The sequence below is a fragment of the Pelodiscus sinensis genome, chromosome 6 (genome assembly GCF_049634645.1).
Source record: "Pelodiscus sinensis isolate JC-2024 chromosome 6, ASM4963464v1, whole genome shotgun sequence".
Taxonomy (NCBI): domain Eukaryota; kingdom Metazoa; phylum Chordata; order Testudines; family Trionychidae; genus Pelodiscus; species Pelodiscus sinensis.
The window spans coordinates 963,457-985,378 of record NC_134716.1 but is presented as its reverse complement, the minus strand read 5'-3'; the positions used below and the strand labels follow the sequence as shown (position 1 = coordinate 985,378).

At 36.6% G+C, this 21,922-nt stretch overlaps 1 protein-coding gene across 2 annotated transcripts in view; it reads left to right on the top strand.

Moving 5' to 3' along the window:
• ZCCHC7 (zinc finger CCHC-type containing 7) overlaps nucleotides 1–21,922 on the top strand; it is a 150,617-nt gene that overhangs the window by 8,442 nt on the left and 120,253 nt on the right. Inside the window, exon 2 of one of the 2 annotated variants that reach the window (XM_075931250.1) lies at nucleotides 3,377–4,064. In XM_075931250.1, coding sequence (XP_075787365.1) covers nucleotides 3,377–4,064 — 688 coding nt within the window. Of the gene's footprint in view, nucleotides 1–3,370; nucleotides 4,065–21,922 lie in introns of both variants that reach the window. The other variant, XM_075931249.1, reaches the window with a different exon arrangement.

Sequence of the window (21,922 nt, the reverse complement as noted above, 5' to 3'; positions counted from 1 at the left end):
GCTACAGTATTCCCATTGATGAGAGAGAGGGAGGGTCTCAAAGATGGCCAAATCTTTGCATGTTTTGTTTATGAGCACCAGGACCTCGAAGTGGATTGATGTGGAGCCTGGGTCACTCATGTGATGTGCTCTTATTCGTCTTATCACCTAGGAAAAAGGGCTATTGTAAGGTGGAGCCAGCTGAAGCATCTGCTTGGCTTTCACACTCAAACCTCTAAGGGAATGCTTTGTGGTAGGTAGTCCAGCATAAAGGTGGCTAAGCTTCAGGCCGTATGGGTAGGCCCACATCAGAAAGGAAATATTAAAACAAAATGTTTCACTTGACGGGAATTAGTAAGACTTTCAGTTTGCAAAGAACCTGAGATTTTTTCATTTGGTCTCCAGGGCAGGAATGTTTTTCAAGTTTTCAAAAATTCTCAGCGCACGGGAATGCTCTTTCCTCCCCAGCCCTAGTGAGAAGCCAAGGGCTGTGAAAAGCAGGATTCCTATGTTGTCCTTGTCTCTGTCCTTGGACTTGCCTAGCAGATGATTACGTTAATCTTTGCTGTGGCCTGAGGAATGCTGGATGAGTCTCTCTTCAAGGACTCTTCAAGGTGTTGGTGGGTACTAGGAATGTAAGCAACTAGTCAACTATCCTATAAGCATAAGCTTATTGGATAGTCGAGTAGTGATGTAACTAGTCGTCCCTCCCTTCCGCCTCTATCAGAGAGAGGCAGCAGGTGGCAGAGGGGAGCAGGAGCCAGTGCTGTGGGGAGCCAACTTAAAAACTGGTTCCCCCCAGCACTGTCCGCTTCTGCTGCGATTCTGCTTTTGAAACCTATAAAAGCCCTAGCAGGGCTCTTGTACATTTCAAAAGCAGAAGCCAGGAAGGGAGGGCTGGGCCAGCAGGGGACTCCCCCACTGGTCCCATGTTCCCTGATGAGCTGCCTTTTGAAATGTACAAGAGCCCACCAGGGCTCTTGTACATTTCAAAGGTTCAGGGTGGGGCTTCCCCTTTAAAACTGTAGCAAGAGCTTAGCAGGGCTCTTGCTACAGTTCAAAGGTGGAGGCGCTCTTCTAGACTAATCGACTATATTCGATGAATTAACTAATCTAAATTTAACATCCCTAGTGGGTACACCATTTCAAATGCAGATTTAAAGCAGAGAGGGTGCAAAACCCCTTGTTCAGTGGCCATAAGCAGTATTTTTTCTACACTTAAAATTTATTTTGTTGCCACTTGTCCCTATGTGGTACAACGTGCCTGGCTCAGACTCTGGCCACACTAAGTATGGCTGACTCCAGTGTACCGGCTGGGTTGGGAGAGTTTGGACAGGGTCATGACATTTTCTTGCCCGGTCCTCGACGCTCTCCTGTGAGTCCCGGGGAGGAGACTTCCCTGTGGCAGGGAAGCTGCCTTTCGAGGAACTAGGCCTGCAGGGGCTGGTAGCCCCAGTCCCAGGGAGGCATCATTGCAGGCTCTGCAGTATAAAGTATAAATTAGCGTCATATTGCAGAGCCCGCAGTGCCTGTAACCACTGAGATTTTCAGTGGTTATGTGGTTATTTAACCACATTGTAACATCCCTACTGGCTGCCATGCATGTGGCACACATACACATAATTAGAATGGGCACAAGCAACACATCTCAAAGAACAACAGTTATGAGAAGGGTAGAAAATGTCTTTTCCTGCAAAATTCTACATTGCGGAATATCAGCAAGATTAAGACTTATGTGCCATGATGTGTTGAGCCAAGGATTTTAAGGAGAAAAATGATAGGGTGAGCATGGTCCTAGGCTGGTGAAGGAGGATGCAGGGGCCCAGTTTGAGTGGGGGAGCGAACGTCTTTGGGCAGAGACATTGTCACTTGAAGTGCATTTCTGTACCAAGGCATTAGCACCTAAAGAGCTCAATGTGGCACCAGTGTTCCACTGTGCTTGGGAGAAGTAGTGGCTGCTCAAGAAGGGAGCCCTAAAGATGCTGATACCAAACTGTAGCATCTGTAGGGCTCCTTTCTTGAGTGGCCACTACTTCTCCCAAGCACAGTGAAACATCCCGAGCATACAACCTTGGTCCTTCCAGGCATGCCCCACCAAAATCCTCTTTTACTAACCTCTCTCACTACCCTGTTCACACCTATGGCTCCTCCAGGGCCCTCACTCACCACCATTTCAATGCCTCTGGTGCACTATGCAGCATCACCAGCATGCAGGACATGGCCATGTAGTGGGAAAATGAGGGAAGGCAGGCTTGAAGGGGACAAAGAAGAATGTAGTGGAGGAAGAATTGGTGACAGAAGCATGGAGAAAAGTGGGAGTTGAACTGGCGGTGCATGTGTATGTGAGGGGAGAAACAGATACATTTTGTAACTCCACAGTGTTGCAATTTGAACATTCTTTTAACTTTTTTGCATGTAATTTCCTGTGTTTTTCCCCTAAAAAAGTAAACTGATGACCCCCTAGAAATTCCATTGGTGTGGAACCATACCGGTCTGTGCATCAGCAGAGTTGGAAACATGGACCTTTAGCCTCATAATACAGACCTCTACCACTTGAGTTAAGAGTAACTGTTGGCAGGCAGTAATCCCCTATGTGAAACATTCGCTGTAAGGGGGTATGTGTGCAAGATACACTTTGCTAAAGGCTGGCACCGTTATTTGCTAGACAACAGAGAAATGTTATAAATTGAAATCTCGGGTTCTGTTCCTCGCAGTGAGTAGTGGTTACAAGTTTGGCACATTTATTCTAAAATGCAGTGTTCCTGAGTGGAAGAGATCTCAGACTTAAGTTCTATTCCCAGCTCTGTCACCAGTGGTGATTACTTCTCTTTTGTAAAATGGGTGAATAGTATCTGCCTGCCTCCTGATGTGCAAGTATGAGGCATTGCTCAGTAGTAAAGACTGTGAAGTACTCAGAATTAATACTAGTAATTGAAAGAGCTGAGTCTAGAATGCAGGGTCTCCTCTTGACTTCCAGCTGAGTCTTGAGCTCTGGCTCTGTGCTTACCATGTAGGAGAGTGACTGGAGACTAGGATGGTGATAATACAGTTGTCATGACTGAGTGAAAACAACAGAGGTTAAATTTAAAACCTAAGTGCAACCTTAACTTTAGCATTTGCTATTGTGCATGTTATAATTTGTATTTCTGGTATCATTATTCTGCAAGTGTAGTGTCATTTTCTGTGTTCGTAGTTCTATAGTTGTCCATGAAAACATCTACTCGTTTTCTGAGGCTCTTATGTAAACTGTTGTTTGTGTTAAAGGTTTGTATGAATGATTTACATTTTGGAAAGGTTTCTGCTATAACAGATGAAAAAAGTATTACATTTTCATGGAGTTTCTGGACTCATTTACTTGGCATTACTGATAAGGTGTTTTTATTTTTCCCAGATACAGGTCTACTTTCTTTCCAGAATGTTCGGGTGGCATGGAGACATAGAAGCATATGAAGATGACCTTTATCGTGAAGAGTCATCCAGTGAACTAAGTGTTGACAGTGAGGTAGAATTTCATCTCTACAGCCAGGTCCATTATGCACAGAGTCTTGGAGAAGTCCCTGAGCAGGATGAGAATGAGGAAGTACTAGAGAAACAAGGTCAGAGTTCAGTTCTAAGCGATAAATTGGATCTGGACAAGAACCGTATACTTTCAGACGATGTTATTCATATTTCAGATGGCCCTGAGGTCATCATTTTGTCTGACACACCTGATGAAGACAGTGTTTACAAAAGCAAAGCAACAAAGACAGCAAGTTCTCTAACACCAGCTATAAAATGTAAGCAACCAGTATGCTCCACACGGAACCCTGCCAGAGTTTCTGCAGACTCTGCCCTAGATTCTGATGCAAGACATTCAAGTAAAGAGAAGAGGGCTAGCGAGAAGTCTAACCCAACTTCTGCTGGTAGAGGACGCACGATCCAAGAGATTTTGGTAATAGAGGATAGCTCAAATGAGGAGGAAGAAGAGAGCACGCTCTCTGACAGTGATCATGTGGAGAGCTGGATGCTGTTGGGATGTGATACAGATGCCAGAGATGAAAATATCATTTTGAACCTTGAAGGCTGTGGAACTACTACCAGTGAAGGTCAGTACTTTTGTGTAGATGACCCTGAATAAAGGAGCAGATGGGATGATCTGTTTGCCATAATATTGATGTCAATATTGTAAAGGAAAAATAAAGAGAAAGAAGTAGGCGCAGTGCAAGGTGGCAAAAACCAAAAGGAGGAAATTGTAAAATGGGATGGCAGACATAATATATGGTGTAGCAGATAACTGTTAATACTATTGTGTATTATTTGAGTAGTGCTAAACATGTGCATAGTGCTTTGAAGAGAAGCACATGACAGTGTGTTTACTCTAAAAAACTGACGGGGGGGGAAATTCAGAACGAATTGAATTAGCCAAATAAACCTATTTATTACTAAGCAATAAATGGGGGGGAAAGAGTAAACCAATTTTTGGGAAGCAAAAATAGAAATAAAAAAAGGTATATAATGGTTAATTATTGTGATCAAAGCAAATAAGTAGTTAGTGAAAATATAGCAATGTCAAGAGAAATTTGAGAATAAGTAAAATTGGAAGGAGAAATCACAAAATTAAGACTACTGAAAAATACAGTAGGAGAAGGTTATAACCTCTATGCTCAATGTAAATAATTCTATTATTCTGAGACCTTGCTTTTTTCTAAAATTTACTATCAACAGCATACAAATCCTGTACGAAATAGTATGCAGTAATTCCTAAACAACAGGATTATTGATACCTAGTTCTTTGGTATATTTTAAAAGTTCCTTATAGAGGAAAGACAGTGAAGATGAGGAAATGCAAAGAATTGATTGTAGCGACCTGTTCTTAGCAAGTCCTTTCATGGTGAAGTTACCACATTGGCCTCATGGTATGGTAGAGATAACATGTATTCTGGAACTGATGACTGAAAAATCTACTTGACAGTCCTCTTCCCTTTCCCTGTGCATTCTAGTCTCTCACTGCACTGAGATCGTTTCCAGAAACTGTGTCCCCTGTCAGTCACTTGAGAGGGAGCACGGCTGTCGAAGATATTGATTCAGTATAGTAAGGCCTGTCCGATCACTTATACCAATTAGGATTTTCAGTCAGCTTTGACTCACAAAAATATGGTTAGCATATGGGTAGCATGTTCTCAGCCCTACGTTCTTAGGGCAGGTCTATAGTAGGGGAAGAGTTGAGCTAAGATATGCAATTCTCGTAGCTGGAGTCAACATACCTTAGGTTACATTTCTTTAGCATCTTCACTGTGGGAGGTTGATGGGAGAAACTCTTCCATTGAATTCCCTTATTCCTCGTGACCCCGTGGAGTACCAGAGTCGACAGGGGCACCATCAGCAGTCGATTTAGTGGGTCCTTGCTAGACCCACTAAATCAAATCCTGGAAGATTGATCTCTGCAGTGTCGATCTCCTGATAAGTAAAGACATGTCCTCTGTTGCGAATATGTGGACTAACAATCAGCAAGCAAGAGATTACCTCTGAATTATTCTTCAGATGATTAGCATCTGTCCATTGTCCAGAAATTTCACAGAAAAAATGCTGTGCACGTTATTCTCAAATCAGCGGCAAGTATAGTGGTACAGAACACAAGTTGCTACATCAAATTTCCAGATTGCCACCTTCCCTATCAAATATGTTTTCTTCCTATCAATCTTTTAAAAATAATTTAAAAGTATAATAGCTAAGTTTCAAAAGTTCAGTATTACTAAATTTTATTTGATTTCTTCTTATATTTTTTCTCCTTTAAAGCAGCAACCAACCTGTCATGAAATATAAAGTTTACTTTAACAGAATACTCTGTAGTTTTCAGGCAGCAAATATACCAGGACATATGGCAATACAATTTTTGCATAGCAAAATGATACATTGCTAGTGGTAACTTGTGTACTCCAAACATTTTTTCATCATCTTATGTTGTTCAGTGAATAACCATATTGGACAGACATTTTTTGTCTCTACACGTCCTCTGTAGGCTTACATTTAGCAATTACCCCAGCTGTAAATATGTAAAGTACATCCAAGCTTTTATATTGCATGAAAACAGTACATTATGCATTTTTGGAGATATTTTGTAATCAGTGTACCAAAATAATGATTTTTACTGCATGTGATAGCAATGTGAAAATTCAAATGTTTGGTCTTTTTTTTTTTTTTGCTTGCATTACTACCATAATATTGTTGTGTATCTACCTAAACTCAGAGTAACTTTTAGAAAAATTAACTTGTGGGTTATATCTGGAGGTAGTTTTCCTTCATTTGCAGCAAAGCCCTTCAAAACCCTTCCCATGTTTTCAACCAGTATTAGTAATGGTATTGTCAAGGGTAATCTCATGCTTTATGATTTACAGAACAGTGATCAGTTACACTGTGGAGTCTGGTACCATGGTCTAGCCTTCTTTTAAATATGTGCATTGAACTTAATTTGTTTTTGTTCAGGCATTGTTTCTTCCTTTCACATGTATTTACTTTGCAAAATATCTGAAGACTTACAGTTTTTTCTGCTTAAAAGATGCAAGCTAATGATGACATATTGAGGATAGTCTAATGTATGTGAGAGTCAGATAGGAACTGTTTGCTCTCAGCCTAAACCCCCAGACTGAGCACAAAGGACTGAGAGGTAAAGTGTAGCATGCTTCAGAAGAGGTGTAGTTTAAATCTGCATGTCTGTATTTGGTCTGAAATTTAAACAACCTTTATTCAAGAATACTCAATGCAGAACAGTTTGAACCATCTGGTATTTTGTTTATAAAACAAATACAGTGATGTGGAAGGTAGTGACGACACAGGTCTGAAAATTATTTTAGTCTTTTGCTGGTATAAAAGTAAAACCCAAAAGAATATAAAAATATTAATGCATTGGAACATAGTGCACTAACTGTAATATATATCACTTGAAAGGAGTAAAACCCACAAATCTTCAATAACTAATATATCCAGAATTTATTTATTGAGCTTCACAGCATCATCTTTCAGGTGCTGTGGAATCCAACTACAGTACAGTGATTTGCTGAAACTTTGAACACGTTCATGTCAAATTAAAAGAAGAAAAGGAAAAACAAGGTGTTAATTTGTTTTTGTGGTTATTGTGTTAGAAAATTATTCTTTCAGAGACTTATTTCCTCATGTAGGAATTATTTTGGTAAATATTTTTATTTACACTCTAAAAATGCTTGAAGCATGGGATTATACATCAATTCTGTTGATTTACTGGGAATATCTACTATGCAAATTACTACTTTTTAAGACTTTTAACATGAGAGTAGGGGGAACAGAATATTTAAAGACAGTTGAAACCTTTATTATTTTGTCAAAGTTACTTACGGCTGTGTAAATGTGAGAGACCACCTCTAACAGTCTGTTGGTAAATGTAGCGCCCAGTTTCATTCACGTTAAAAAGGGAATGAAACATGCACAATACTGTGACTATTCGCGTAGTCTGTTGTTTCAATCATTCGTGGGCCTGTCTTGTGCTTGAAACATGAAAATCAAGATACTGAGGTTCCACCAGAATAAAAAATAGCTACTCCAGGGAAAGGAATGAAGCACCCATTCTTATTGTGTTACGTTTTCTACATCTTCTTTGCCTCCATAGTTTAAGCTAGGAACAATGATATTTGTAAATTATAAAAACAAAGACCATCCTTCCTTGATTCTCCCAGCACACACAAAGAATCCCTTCCATACATAAACTTCCTGTTTCTATCCTGTGTCTATTATGGTTCTTCTTAGAAGAGATAGAAAAAGTGTGTTCAGTGACCTACACTCTCTGTTGAGATAGAAAGATGTGTTCCTTTTATGTTGGGAAGAGGTGTTTTGGTGCATAAATCAAGCTGCTTCTGCTAATTTTATTTTGAACTAAAATTCTGAAAATTTTAAATTATGCTGTTCACATTCCTAATATGAGCAACACGGCTCCTAAGTATACATATGAAAGCCCTTGTATTTTTACCCTTCCTTCAGCCTTCCTAGAAAAACCACTGTACCCTTTACATTTTGGTTTTATTTCCCTCCAAAGCTTGTGATGACACCATAATCCCAGTTAATGCAACTTTTAATCATAGTGATGCAGCAGAGTCTGGCTAACTAGCTATGCTTTTTTTTTTTTTTTTTTTTTTTTTTAAATTTGAGGAGACAAGGGTAGCTACTGGCTTCCTTGTTTTCTGCTGAGGTACCTTGGGAACTCTGGCAAATAGCTACTGTTTTTTCTGTGATTTTGAGGGAACTTTTCTGAATCTGTTTTATATCACAAAATTGCACATGGCTTGGAATTGAGGAAAGCTGTCAAAATTTTATGAAACAAGTTAGAGCCACAGGGAATCTGACCAAAAAGTGACCATATGTCTAGCTCCCTATGTGTTTTTCCCTATGTACATTGGCTCTTTTTTACCCTACCATGTGTTATATTTTTGGAGATACATTCCACTGCTTTTGCTAATTAGTATTATGAAAGGGAATGATTTTTTTTCATTTGGCATTTTTAAACAGGGATTATCTTCTAGAGTTGGATCTTTACTGTGGGTTTTTCGGGACATATCAGTGTTTGGTTCACGGGAAAGAGATAGAGACAACAATCCGAGACTTTATTTTGTAAATATGTGTAATTTGTTTTTGAGGCAGAGGTATCCCAGACCTTGAAAAGGTGGGCTTTTCTCTCTCTTCTCTATTGCAGTAAGGTTATGTATTATCCTGTATTTGGCAAGATGTCATCCATTTCCTCATTAAGGGCCATCTTTTAACATATTTCCTCTCCTGTATCTAGCACTAGTTTGAATCTCTGCACTTTTTTCTACATTTGGGAAGACAGTTTTCAAACGTGCAGCCCTGAAGATCTCACACCAGGGATCAAAAAATGATTTCTCTCCTATCACCCCAGCCCTGTCAATGACAAAGTGTTATTTACACATCATCTCTGCCATTCCCTAGTTTGTAAAGTGCAATTCCTAAGGCACTTTTCCAACCCAAAGATCCCAAGAAGCAGCAGACCTTATTCTCCACTGGGCCATTGGAAGGGCTGCTTTGTGTTTTTAACTAAGCTTTTTGAAAGAGGTATCACTTCTGGAAACTAGAAATTGCTATTAAAAGCAAAGACTGGATATCACTTGTTCTGGTAAATAGCACTAAATTCAAATGCCCTTTATGGTCATTGCTCAGCAGACTGAAAACCTCATTAGGAACTCTGGAACCTTCTTAGCAGCTTTGCGTGATCTTATAACAACATTTTGGGATGTTGACACAACATGAGATATTTTAACTAATTTGCGTCCTTTTTGCCCAGAGCAGATATTGTTTGGGCTCCTGGCACATGATAGTTTGTCTTCCAGCAGCTATGCTCCAGATTAGATTTCTGATTTAACTTCTTGTTCACATATAGGATCTATTTTCTTCCAGCAGTGATCAAAACCCCACAGAAAAGTGTGGGCATCAAGGATTATGCCCTACTCTTTTATTTAAACATTTCATTCAGTGATTGCATGAATGCTTTGCTTCTTATAGCTTTGGCTTTGATGGCAAATTCAGACAAATGAAGAACTGAAGACTCAGTTCTAGCAGGTTGTACAGAATTGAGCCAAAACTTGCTGATCATTTGAGAATATTTTAGAAGCTATTTATCACATGATCCTTAGACACTACAGTCTGTAGTACAGAGTACTTCTTGCTTCTTCTCCTACCTGCCCCACAAATTGATGTTTAAAATATTCGTGATGGTGGTGTTGTGTAGTGGAACAAACTAATGGCTGGCTGACGTGGGCAGATTATTTACACTCCCGTCTAGGAACAGGCTGACCCTTACTTTGTCAGTGCTAAGAGACGACTTTTCAGGCCTTTTAGTTTGGTTACCTTCACTGTGTTGCATTTCAAAGCAATTTATGCTTTGTCTACTGAAGATGCTTTTTCTATTTTTTGAAATTGTATAGGTTATAATAGCAGGCTTAATGAGAGAAGAATAGAATCTGCTATTTCCAAAGCAGTTTTCTCATCTTTAACACCTTTAGTCTCTGTCTCAGTTTACAAGTCGGGCTAATGGCAAACTTTCCTTGTTGACCCTACATTTACATGACTTACATTTCCCATTCAGCCTACAATGACATTGTAATGAAAATGAATTGAAACAAAATTCAGAATCTACAAGGAGTACTTCTTGCCCTGTTAACATTGGAGCTTAACATTTGGCCTTGAGCTGAAGCTTTGCTTAAAAGTAGTCATCAGAACGGCTACTGCTTATGCAGATATTGGAGTCAAAATGGCTGTAGCAACCTCAAATAGTGCAATTGAAGTGTTTTGGTGCTAGCCGGGATCCGAAAAGAAAAAGTCCTTCTTTGATTATCAGTGCTTGACACAGATTTTGCCTGACAGTTGAATTTTGTTAAAATTCTAGTGCTCTGTATTGCATTTATAGAATTGCTTTGAAACTTAGACTATAGTTTTAACAATCCAGCATGCACTAATAGCCCATTTTACTACTTCTGAATGTATTTAAGAAAATCAGGCAAATCTTTTAAATATTTTGGGAAGAAAACTGCTTCTAAGTTTATGCTTTTGCCCCTTTACTTGAATGTTTTCTTTGATAACTAGTTTTACCTACTTTGTCTTGCAAAATGGAGTATCCTTTTTTTATGCTAGAGCTTTGATATTTTTACAACAATCCCTTAATTTGTTTCTGGATTTTGTTTTTTAATGTGCTTTAATACATGAGAGAATCTTTTGTTCTTTTGTTGCTGCAGGAAAAAAAATCTTGAAGTACCCTCTTTCTATTCTCAAAATTCAATTTTTTTTCTAGTTCTGAAAGGAATTTTTACAGATGCTTAGCTCAGCAATGAAAGAAAATATATTTTCTCTTCAACGAAATTAGATTCAATTAAAATTATATCTGTTGCTTTTCATATTTAAATTAACACCCCCTATTAAGGGAGAATGCACAAATTCATATAAATGCATGACACTAAAATAACACAGAAAAAGATTTTTTTGGCAGTGAAAAGGAGTTTTTGTATAAAATACGCTGCTGTTCACGAAGGTTTGCCAACAATATTTTGAGATATTTCATATAAAACATTAACCTTTGAAAAACTGTAGAGCATTACAATTCAATAAGGGAGGCTAATGCTGCTTTAGTTAATTCCCACTCACCCCCCCCCCCCCTCCTTTTATGGGTTTATAATTCTCTATTTAAGGTTTACTCTGGGCTGGACATCAGAGCGGTGGTTCTTAGACCAAGGATATTTTGTACCCTTCCAGAAGTGTACTTGACCAATTAAGATATAATTTAGCAAACAAAAAAAAAGTTCATGATATTTTTTGATACACACAATCATTTGCATTTTAATTTAAAATGAAATTTCACATGTTATAAAACCCTATGGTTCCTTTTGGTATTTCAGTAAAATAAACATTGGCTGACAGATTTTGGTGTGGCTAGGGGCTCAGTGTCAATTCTGCTTGCTTGGAGCACAGCTTGAGAGGTGCTGAGCAACCCCAACTTATATTCAACTTTCATGGCCTATAGCATGTTCAGCGTCTCTAAGGAGGATTTGGTGCCTTTCAAGCTTGGCGTGTGAGGCCCAGGTCTTGCCCTGAGCTGCGTGTGGATGGAGATGTCTTGCTACATGGAGCAGCTTGCGGGATCTGGCATTGTGTAACTATTTGTGTCTGGAGATTTAATATATGTATTTTAGATGCAGACTGAAGACCATGAAAGTAAATAGTTTTTTTCTAAAAGTTCCAAAGCATGTGCTGATATCATCGTCTCTAAAAGGCTCACTTTACACTTAGTTCTGTTTAGGATAATTTTATTATTCAGTTTTAGAAGGGCTTTGCCATAATTAATATTACACAGTGTGTGTTTATAGCTATTTGCTCACAAATAAAGGAAATTAATAAAGCTACCATTATACCACATCATTTAAATTTTAAGTGCTGTCATAAATGTGTATTTTTCCCTACTTATTAAAATAGTATTTAATCAATGTATAACTTTATAATATGTGCTTCTTTTCCTAGGAAAGTTTTAAAACTGATGCTTTATATTTAATGTGATTTTTTTTTTCTTGCCTTTGTTTGTCGGCACTTAACATTACTTAAATGGAAGGGGAATTTTTTGTGCATGAATTATTACAACAGCATTCACCCTGGAGCTGTAATAAGCAGTGGGAATCCACCTACCCTTTACTAGATACAGCACATGCATATGGATATTTTGATTAAAGGAAAAAAGTTAATCTTCTTTACAGTGTAATGAGGGTACACTCGAATCTCTTGATTATTTAAAAAATTAATAAAACTAATAAAGTTCCTTTGGAAATCTCAAAAGATCTAGTCTAAGTCTACCTGCAACCTTAGCAGTCACTTTTATCTGTTCAGATTTCCCTGCCTATTGTGGACCTTAGCTCTAACTAATTTAAATTTCCCATGGCTTTGGGTTGCAGACTAGGTTTTCTGCAAGAGTGCCCATGCTTACATGGGCATATATTCTGGGTGACTTTTTCACTTTTTTCCCCCCGCTGTTTTGTTGATTGTTAAAAGAGGAATTTTTTTCCCACTTCTCTCATCAGTTTGATCTTTCTTCCTTGTCCCATTTATTTGTGTTTCTTACAGGTTTGGAAGAAGTCTTATATTGTAGCTAGATCTCTAGGGACTAGTGGAAAAACAAATTTTTTCCTTTTTTAGTAGAGGTTTAATTTTTTTAGCAATTAAAAAAATTCAAATAGTTTTTAGGGAGGCAAAAAGGACAAAGGAAGTACCAAGTACAAAGAGAGTCAGCATATATGATGCACCATAATAGAGGAAAGGGGGGGGGAACCTTTAGTTAGTACTGTACAAAGCAATAACCTTTCATATTAGAATTAAAAATAATATACCAAAGTAGAATGTCAAGCAAGAACATGATGACTAATACCATTATTGTGACAATAATTCTGGTTTGTAAAACTGTCTACTGGAAAGGGTTTCTCTTTTCTGGGGAGCAAGTACAATTAAGACTTACTCCAGTGGAAATTGTCTTGCCAATCAGGGTTTTAAAATGAAAATGACTAAGTAAACAAAAGATTTCATTCTGACAATTGTTGGCTTATGGTGGTAAATCACGCTGTTGAAGAAATTCAAGAATTTGTCACAAATCAGAATTCTGTCCATCTTTGTTTCACATGAGTACAATGTAATGTGAAGGTTTGAAAAATATTATGTAAACTATTGTAGTATTGAATGGCTAGTAAATGCAGACTTTTAGATGACTGTTAAAGATTGTGTGCTAATAACAACAAAAAGTTGTTCTGTGCACCTAAATTCTTACTGAAGATCTTAGTTGGTATGAAGCTGCTTGCAGCTGGCATTCAAGTAAGTGTGTGTGTGTGTGTGTGTGTGTGTGTGTGTGTGTGTGTGTGTGTGTGTGTGTGTGTGTGTGTGTGTGTGTGAATAAAATAATGTATGCATATTTTGGAGGCAGAGAGGCCAATTTTTAGCTTATTAGTTCATCTTTATGGACACAACTGTAAAAAGCAGTGATGCAAGTGCTCCACCATATTATTGACATCTGCTAATTTTCCCATTAGTAAAACAAAATCATACCAATCTGGTTTATACTATTTCAGATGTAGTGATTGTGGTGTTTACTCCCTTTTACTGAGCAAGAACTGTGGCATCTGGATTCAGATAGTCAATACCTCTTCAGACTTGCATCATACTTCTCTTTACAGAAACAGATAATCTACTGTATACACTTTTTAAACAGAAAGCAATCCCAGGCTGTGCTTCATTTTGTACTTTGGCATCTTTATAAGAGATCACACACAACACAGGGACAGATCTATTCTTAGAGTGTAAATCTGGCTTGAGTAACTCTATTAAAATCCTTGGAGTAGCTCTGGATTTAAGACAGTATAACGGAGATCAGTCTGGCAAGTTATCTGTTTAATTTAAATCACTTTGTTTTCCCCAATAAACTCTCAACATTGACTAATGTTCTGTTCTTTTGATGTAGTAATGGGCTGATAGTACTCCCATCAATTTTAGTAAAGGTGGAAAAACAGGATGAACTGCAACCTATGAGGATATTAGTTCCTGGAATATATGGCAGTGAGAAGAATTGGTTCTAAGTTTACATAGAACAATAGGGTTCTAGTGTTTAGCTTCGGTTCCGTTTTCAAATAACTAAACAACATCTGTAATGAGTTTGGGAGCAACTTGGAATGTTGGTTTTTTTTGTTTTGTTTTTAAAGTGTTGTTAGTTGTCAAACCTTTCAGATCTCCAGAGGTGATCTAGTTCTGGCTTTGTATCATTGTGCTAACACATCTGAAAAACTTTTATCTTGAACATTAGTTATGTCTATTTCTGTTGAAAACTAATAACATATCTTGAAGTTCCAGAAACCATATGTCTGTGTGTTTAGAGAATTACTTATAATGCAGGTAGTGCTAGAGAGCTAACTCTGGAGAAAAGCTAGAACTTTCCCTCCCCCTCTCCAAAATGTATATATTATTTAAGAAGTATTTACATCTTTAGCCACAAAGTTTAATTTTGTGGTTGCCTTAGTTTGCTGATGTTTCAATTAAACGTATTTGTTGTGTTTAATCAGTGCTAAGCTTAATATTAACATTTATGATACATGATTTTTTGTTTTGTTTTGTTGTAAAAGATGCACAGAGCACACTTGTACATGTATTTGTAATTTGGGGGCTGGGAAAATTCAAAGAGAACAGAATCTTGTTGGATACAGCACATCTCTGGCTGATATATGCCTTTGTACAGTGCGGATAGGCTTGGGGCAAATATTACTTTATTATTACTATTATTATTGTAAATCTTGTCATATAGGAAGCTCTATTAGAACATATACGTTGACAAAAGTCCCTAAACCTAAAGAATTGCCAAGTGCTCTCTGGCCTTTTTAAACACTTTATAAACCATCCTCCACCAACTGTTTTTTTAAGTCATGACTGCCAGATGCCTTTTTTCAGTCTTTATTTGAAACTCCATCTGTGTCTTGAAACACTAGAGTTTTTTTCTCCCCTTTTAAAGCAGAGGCTGTGAAATACTTACAATGATTAACAGCTACTATGGTGACAGTAATAGTTTTATCCTTATATTTATTTCTCAGTCTAGAGACAGCTATAAAGGTAAGTCAATGAAGTTTCATAAGATTATATCTTGTAGACTGAAAACTTTAGCATCAGAGTCCTTTCATTTTATAACAATTGTGAGGACAGAATGAGTAGCTGTTTGCTGAAACTCATGTAGTTCTAACTTGGGACAGTATTTAAGGGATGGGGAAAAACCTTTAGACATCAGTTTGATCTGTGAAATACTTGCCTTGATGTGATTTTTAAAAAGAAAAACTACACACAAAAAGACAGTTGCCAACTTTGAATGTAAATTACTGTAATAATTGAAAATGTTTCTTTAGAGTTTCTTTAATAATTTCCAACTTTGATCTTTACCAAGCAGTTGTGGTCTGTGTTGTAAATTTTAGTAATTTTGTTAATACAAAAACAAACAAAATTCTTGCATGTGGTGTTTGCCCTTCAGTGACGTAGAAACATTTCCATGTTATTTGAATTGTTTTGGCAGAACTGTAGCTGAGCTGAGCATATGCTCTCATTAAAGCCTGATAGCCAGTTTTTGTGTATCTGATTTCTAATATTTATAGGACAGAAATAAAAAGTTAAAAAGCTTTACCCGGTCTATACACATTTCAGAAAGAGTATGATAGGCTAAAAGGAGCATTCAAGACTGGCTATTGAAGCAGAGAGAAAATTGAATTTAGATTTGAAGTATGGTGGGACTTATTTAATAAATTGTAAATATCCCCAACTTGTGGTGGGGTGTGTGCATGGGGAAGTTTGCTCTTAGTATTTCACTGAAACATTTTAATATTTGGGTATAAGGAAATGGGGAATTTTTGATTTTTTTTTTATTCGTGTGTGTTTATATTTTGTCTGTTACGATGCATCACTCTTTGAAAAGTGTCATTTTTGAGCTTTTAAACTTGCAGGAGTTGAGAGTAAATATGTAAAGTGTGTTAATGGGGAGCTTTCATTTTGACAACTGGGTACACCTTGAAAAATAGGCATGCTTTAACATTTTTCTCAGAATTTTACTTTAATTCAATTTATTAGCAGTAAGTATTATTTAGACAGAATGGATGTACTATTCTGGAACTTGTAGTTCCTCTGAATAACCTTCTGACCCATGTACAGTTTAAAGTCAGTTCTTTTTGTTAGCAAAGTAAATAGTCTTTATGAAAAGATGAAAAAGAGGTAAAAATAAAACTAAATTACTTGCCAGTAATGGTGTTGCCTCATTTAATTTGCACAGGGTTTGTTTACAGGCTTCTGGCATTTGCCAGTATGCTGTATTTAAAGAGAGTTCATGTCACAAAGCTAGTAATATAGTTCTGTAAATGTCTGTGAAAGGAAGCCCAAATAAGTAAAGCATTCTTATTCAATAACTTGCTTTGAAAATGGGTTGTCCGAACAGCTTGAATGTATCTGTGTGTTGGTTCTTAAAGTATAGTGCAAGTGCCTCAGTACAGACATTTGATTTCTTTACACATAATATATATGATGTTTTATTTGTGTCTTTTACTATTATGTCTACACAAGTCCTGTTTTCACTTCTGTACGCTGGGCCATTTGTATGTTCTACTTATTAACATAACCGCCCCCGCCCCCAAAACTGGATATTTATCTAGGCAACTCGTTACATAATTTTAACTATTGTATTACCAATTTATTTTAATTTAATTCAGTCCAGTATTAAGTTATTACTATAACTGAAACATAGTTTATGCATTAACGTTCTTGACCATACCTGTTATGCAAAGAAGACTATCAAATCTGTGAGACTAGCCCACCCCTTCTAGAATAGTTTAAAAAAAAGTCTCAGAAGACTCAAAGGAATTCTTTAAACTCCTTGCAGGGCCAAGGGGTCAATGTCAGATTTAGTCGTGCTGTTATTTTAGCCCAGTCGTCCAGAGAGATGGCTGAAAAGTGAGTCTTTTATTTCTTTTTTTGTGTGATTATTAACAGGATTAAATGTAAGCCATTGTGTACTTAGTGCCAATTAGTTTCTCATCTGAGAGGTTCATTATGATTTTTTTCACTCTTCGTCTTGTAATATTTTGTCAATGTTTGATTAGATATGAGAGGATGAAAGGAAACATTTTTAGAACTGTGCCCTGACTATTATAGTGTCTCCATTTCTGCTTTTGCAGTGTGAAAGGAAGTAGCAGCAGTAGCCAATAAAGAGCCTGATATCCAAATATTTAAACATTTTCTTAAGTACTTCTTCCTTGCTGAAAATTGTCATAAGGCTTCCAGACTCAGCACTACATTGTTTAATTAGTCCCCCAAATCTATTCATGCTTCTGTTAAGTTACAGAATTGCAAAAAATGCGTGCCCTTTTGTATTTAATCTGATTTTTTTGATGTTTTAAATGAAAATTAGCAAGCGAGCCCTAGCCTAGCCCCTGTGATATTATGATTGAAAATGTACCAATCTATTAGTCTTAAAAATTGGTTATTATGAACATACAATTACTTATTTCTGTATTAATTTAAAACACGTGATGGCTCTTTACATAGTTCAGTATAGTATTAATTATCAATCGGTGACATTTTTTTCTGCCACACCCACATAAGATTTTAGTTTAAAAGATATTACCTCATCTACCTTATTGATCTTGTAAGTACTCATTTTGACAACTTCTGTCTGATCTATGGTCATTAAGAGGACCACTTGAGAATGATTCAAGCATTGTTGAGGTGGTGAAGCAAACTCTATGAAAGTTCAAAAGTAAGGCTATAACTCATCCCTTAACTTACATGCTAGTTAACTTTTGACTGCATATTTTCTGCTTTGTCAAATCATGGATGTTGAAAAGTAGAGTTTGCTTTTATATACATTTAGAGGATGTCTCCCCGAGATTAAGAAAATGTTATCTGTATTTTTACAAAGTATAAAAGAGTGAAGTTGAACACTGGGTAACATCCACTATGTATATAACATAGATGCATACATGTAATAGCTATTCTTGTGTGAGATAGTTGCTTTCCTATTTGTAGAGCATGCATTTAGTTTATATTCTTGTTGATTTATTTAGCATTCCATATTATGATCACCAATATTACCCCTTCCGAGTCATCTTTTTACTGATTTAAATTGTACTACTTTTTGTAATTTATAGCTTCTGTATAGGTTTTAAAAACAGAATTATTTGCTGTGGGCTTAAGAGATTAGCGAACCTCATCTCCTGATTTCTTTCTTTCTTTCTTTCTTTCTCTCTCTCTCTCTCTCTCTTTTTCCTTAGTAAAATAGAAATGTTTTTATGGGGTATTGTCATTCTGGTTAGTTTGTATTTTATGCGAGAGCAATTGTTTATAACCTTGTGAAAAGAGGCTTGAAAAACACACCAAATATGGATTTTGAAAGTATTTGTGGAAAACCTCACTGAGAGAGACATGCATGCATATATATATATTTCTTTCAGATAAGAGACAATATCCTACATTGAATGCAACAGTCGTTCTAACTGGGACTCACCACAGTGCCTCAGAGTTAAAAATGGGAAATAAAACAAGAACTTCCTATTGCAGAATGTATTGTATATCTACCAATATACTAACTGTTAAAATGCCAACACTGCCACAAAACCACATAGGATACAAATGGCTAAAAGTTTAACATAATTACTTCATGTGTCATGCCTTATTTCAGGGACTGTTATTCAGAATTTAAAATCTATGATATATGTAACAATAGGAAAACAGCTAAAGCAATCAAATATAGTGAGTAACCTCAGCTGATTAATCTTTTGAAGAGCAGGACTCTGGGAAGTTTGCCTGTACTTAAGTTTTAAATAGTTAGCTAAAATATCCCAAGCCATTAGTTCACCTTTATCTAGTGTAGTTATACCAGCCCTAGCCATGGGTATGCTGCTGCAAATTAAAACAAAAATCACCACAATATTAACTCATTTGTTGTATTATAGTAGTAATATAGCTGCATCTTCTTCAAAAATAAATCTTGTTGGCTCACTAATTTGAAACTGTTGTTTGTTACCTGTGACTTGTAAGCTGCATGTTACGTATACATGATTAATCCAAAACACAGAATAAGTAAATGGAGTTGTAAAGTCCATATATGTTAAGGGAAACCTTTTTCTGTTTTTTATATTTTTAATGAAATCTAATGGCAGCTATACTATTTCAAGTTACTGCTTTTTTAAAATGGTAGTTCCATCTGTGGTACACTAGAAACTTGACACATTAATTGGTTTAGTTGAAAAATTTAAAAATTGACTTTTTCCTTCCACATCAAATGTTATTACTTGCAATTGTTCAGATAATAAATATAATACAATACCATACCCTACACAGTTATATAAACTCTTGAAGCACTGGTTATCTGAAATCTTAGAAAGAATAAAATAAAGAAGAAATAAAACAAGTTAAAGTAAAAAGCAGAAAGTGACATCAGACTCAGTATTATTGAGATTCTCTTAACCAGACGCTGTAGTTAAAGCTTTTAGACTTCTGAATGTAGTGATTTGCCATCATGACTTAAGCTAGTAGAGCCAGTGATAGGAACATAAATATCATCATGTTTGAGGGGTTAAAAATAGTTGCTAGACTGCTTGGAAATCTGTACTGAAACATCTTTTGAACTTTATATTCCATTATGGAGTATAAAAGTTCTATTATGCCTTAGCCCTGTGTAAATTTTAATGTTGTCTTGCAAGAAAATTTCATAGGAAGCTCTTTTTGATCATGCAATAAATTAATGGATACAAATTTTAACCAAATATGTTTCAGCTGTAAACATTGTGTTTTATAGCCCCTCAGTGTATGATATGAAGTAAGACTCATGGTATTTAAAATCAATAATGTTTGCCCTCCCATAGTATACATTATGTAGAAATGAAAAGTTACAATATAATGTAAAGTACAATATAAGGTAAAGTCCCATTACTTTCAATGACATTTTATGTATTATCATTATAAATAAAAGCATTAATCCTGCTCTGCCCCCAGTCTGGCACTTATGGTGCGATATACCATAGAAACCAAAGTAAAATTAAGTTGTGTGTCAAAAGTGGAGAAATATAGAGAGGAACGAGGGGATGATTTTTAAAAACCTATTTGATATATAAAATTGAGTGTGTTTTTCTTGTGTGAAAGTAGGGAGAGAGGGACTGTGAGAGAAGTCAAGGGGAAGAATTTTGCACTTTAGGGCCCGCTACAAAGGCAGGAATGGCTTTCTGAATTATGACCTAATGTTTGGATCCCTAAAAGGTGCTGATAGTGTCTGCATAGATAGACATCAGCACAGCAGTCAAAGATAAGATTTTAATAGTTCTGTTCAGTAATCACGCCACAGGTAAGTACCCCACCAGCGTGCTTTTTAGCTATGAGCTCTTCAGTACTTGAATTTATTAACAAAATTGTTGAATGCATTTATATTGTATACAAAAATTACAGCAAAATACTTATGTTTATGCACCTGTACTGAGATGTTATAAAAACATATTAAATAGAAGCCTTGTTTGGGTAGGTTATTTATTGGGATTCAGTATGTTACTTTTAAATTTTGGCACAAGACAGATGCTGAAAGTTATGTTCAGCACTATGCACAACCTGCAGAGAAAACAATGGTGCAGTATTCTAATTGCATCTAACCAGGAAAAAGTTTGCAAAACAGCCATGCTAGCCAGTTCAGTTACTTTTTCCAGGGAGCCCACAGGTTCTTAGGGTGAACTGAGGAATGGGGGATTCTCTGCCATCAGAAAATCAAAGGAAATTAAATACAGAATTATTCACATTCCAATTACATCTCCTTAAATGAACACCACAAAGAAATAAGTAGGGAAGTGCTGACTGAAGTTCATTTTTTTTCATGCTAAAATGTTACAGTGGGTCTGTGTACATTGCAGTTAAAAACCTGGGACTGGCTTGTGCCAACTGACTTGGGTTCATAGGGCTCAGGCTAAGTCACTATATAATTTCAGTAGAGACACGGGGGTCAAACTGCAGGCCAAACTCTATAGCCTGAGCTACTGCCCGTGCCCAAATGTCTGTACAGCAATAAACAGCCCCTTAGCCAGATGCACGAAGTGGGTCTTTGCCCATGAAAGCTTATACTCCTACACTTCAGCTAGTCTATAAGGTGCCACAGGACTCCTTGCCGCTTTTGCAGATTCAGACTAACACGGCTACCCCTCTGATACTCTTCAGCAAACACTGTCTTCATTTTATAGCTTTTGTAATTTCACTCTAAGCTTTTTTCGTGTTATAGCTGATCACTTACTATGTTTCAAGGAATATATAATATAGTAATACCTTTTAATGATTAATAAAACAAATCTCAGAAATGAAATCTTTGCTTGATCGAAATATATTTATAATGACCATTACCTTTAATGTCAGATTTACTCCTTCCTATTTTTATGAGACAGTGATAAAGTGATAAAATGACTTTAAGATTTAAAAAACGATTCCTCTTGAAGGCCAGAGGACTGCAGGGACTACAATAATGTCCAGTGCGTGTTCATTGGATTTCCTGCTGAGCTCTTTTCAAAATTTTAATCCCATTCGGAATAGAGGAAAAAATGACTGCATTTTCCTTGACATGTAGTATTGGGACAACTGCTTTGCCTCTTACCTGTTAACCACCTGTTTTTTCCCTTTTGTGTGACTTTATGTTTAATCTCTGCTTTTTAATGTGTGCCAAAATAAATCCGTGGTCCAAGGGAGAGAAAAAACAGACCAAACTATACTTGTTTTAGTTGTGCTTTTTAATTGGTTCCTTGGGGCATCCAATTTTCTGCATTTAACTAAAATTGGAAACATTGGATCTGAAATTTCATTTAAGCCACAATTTCACTGTCATATTAAGGATATTGTTTTAATGCATTGATCGTTTCCTTCA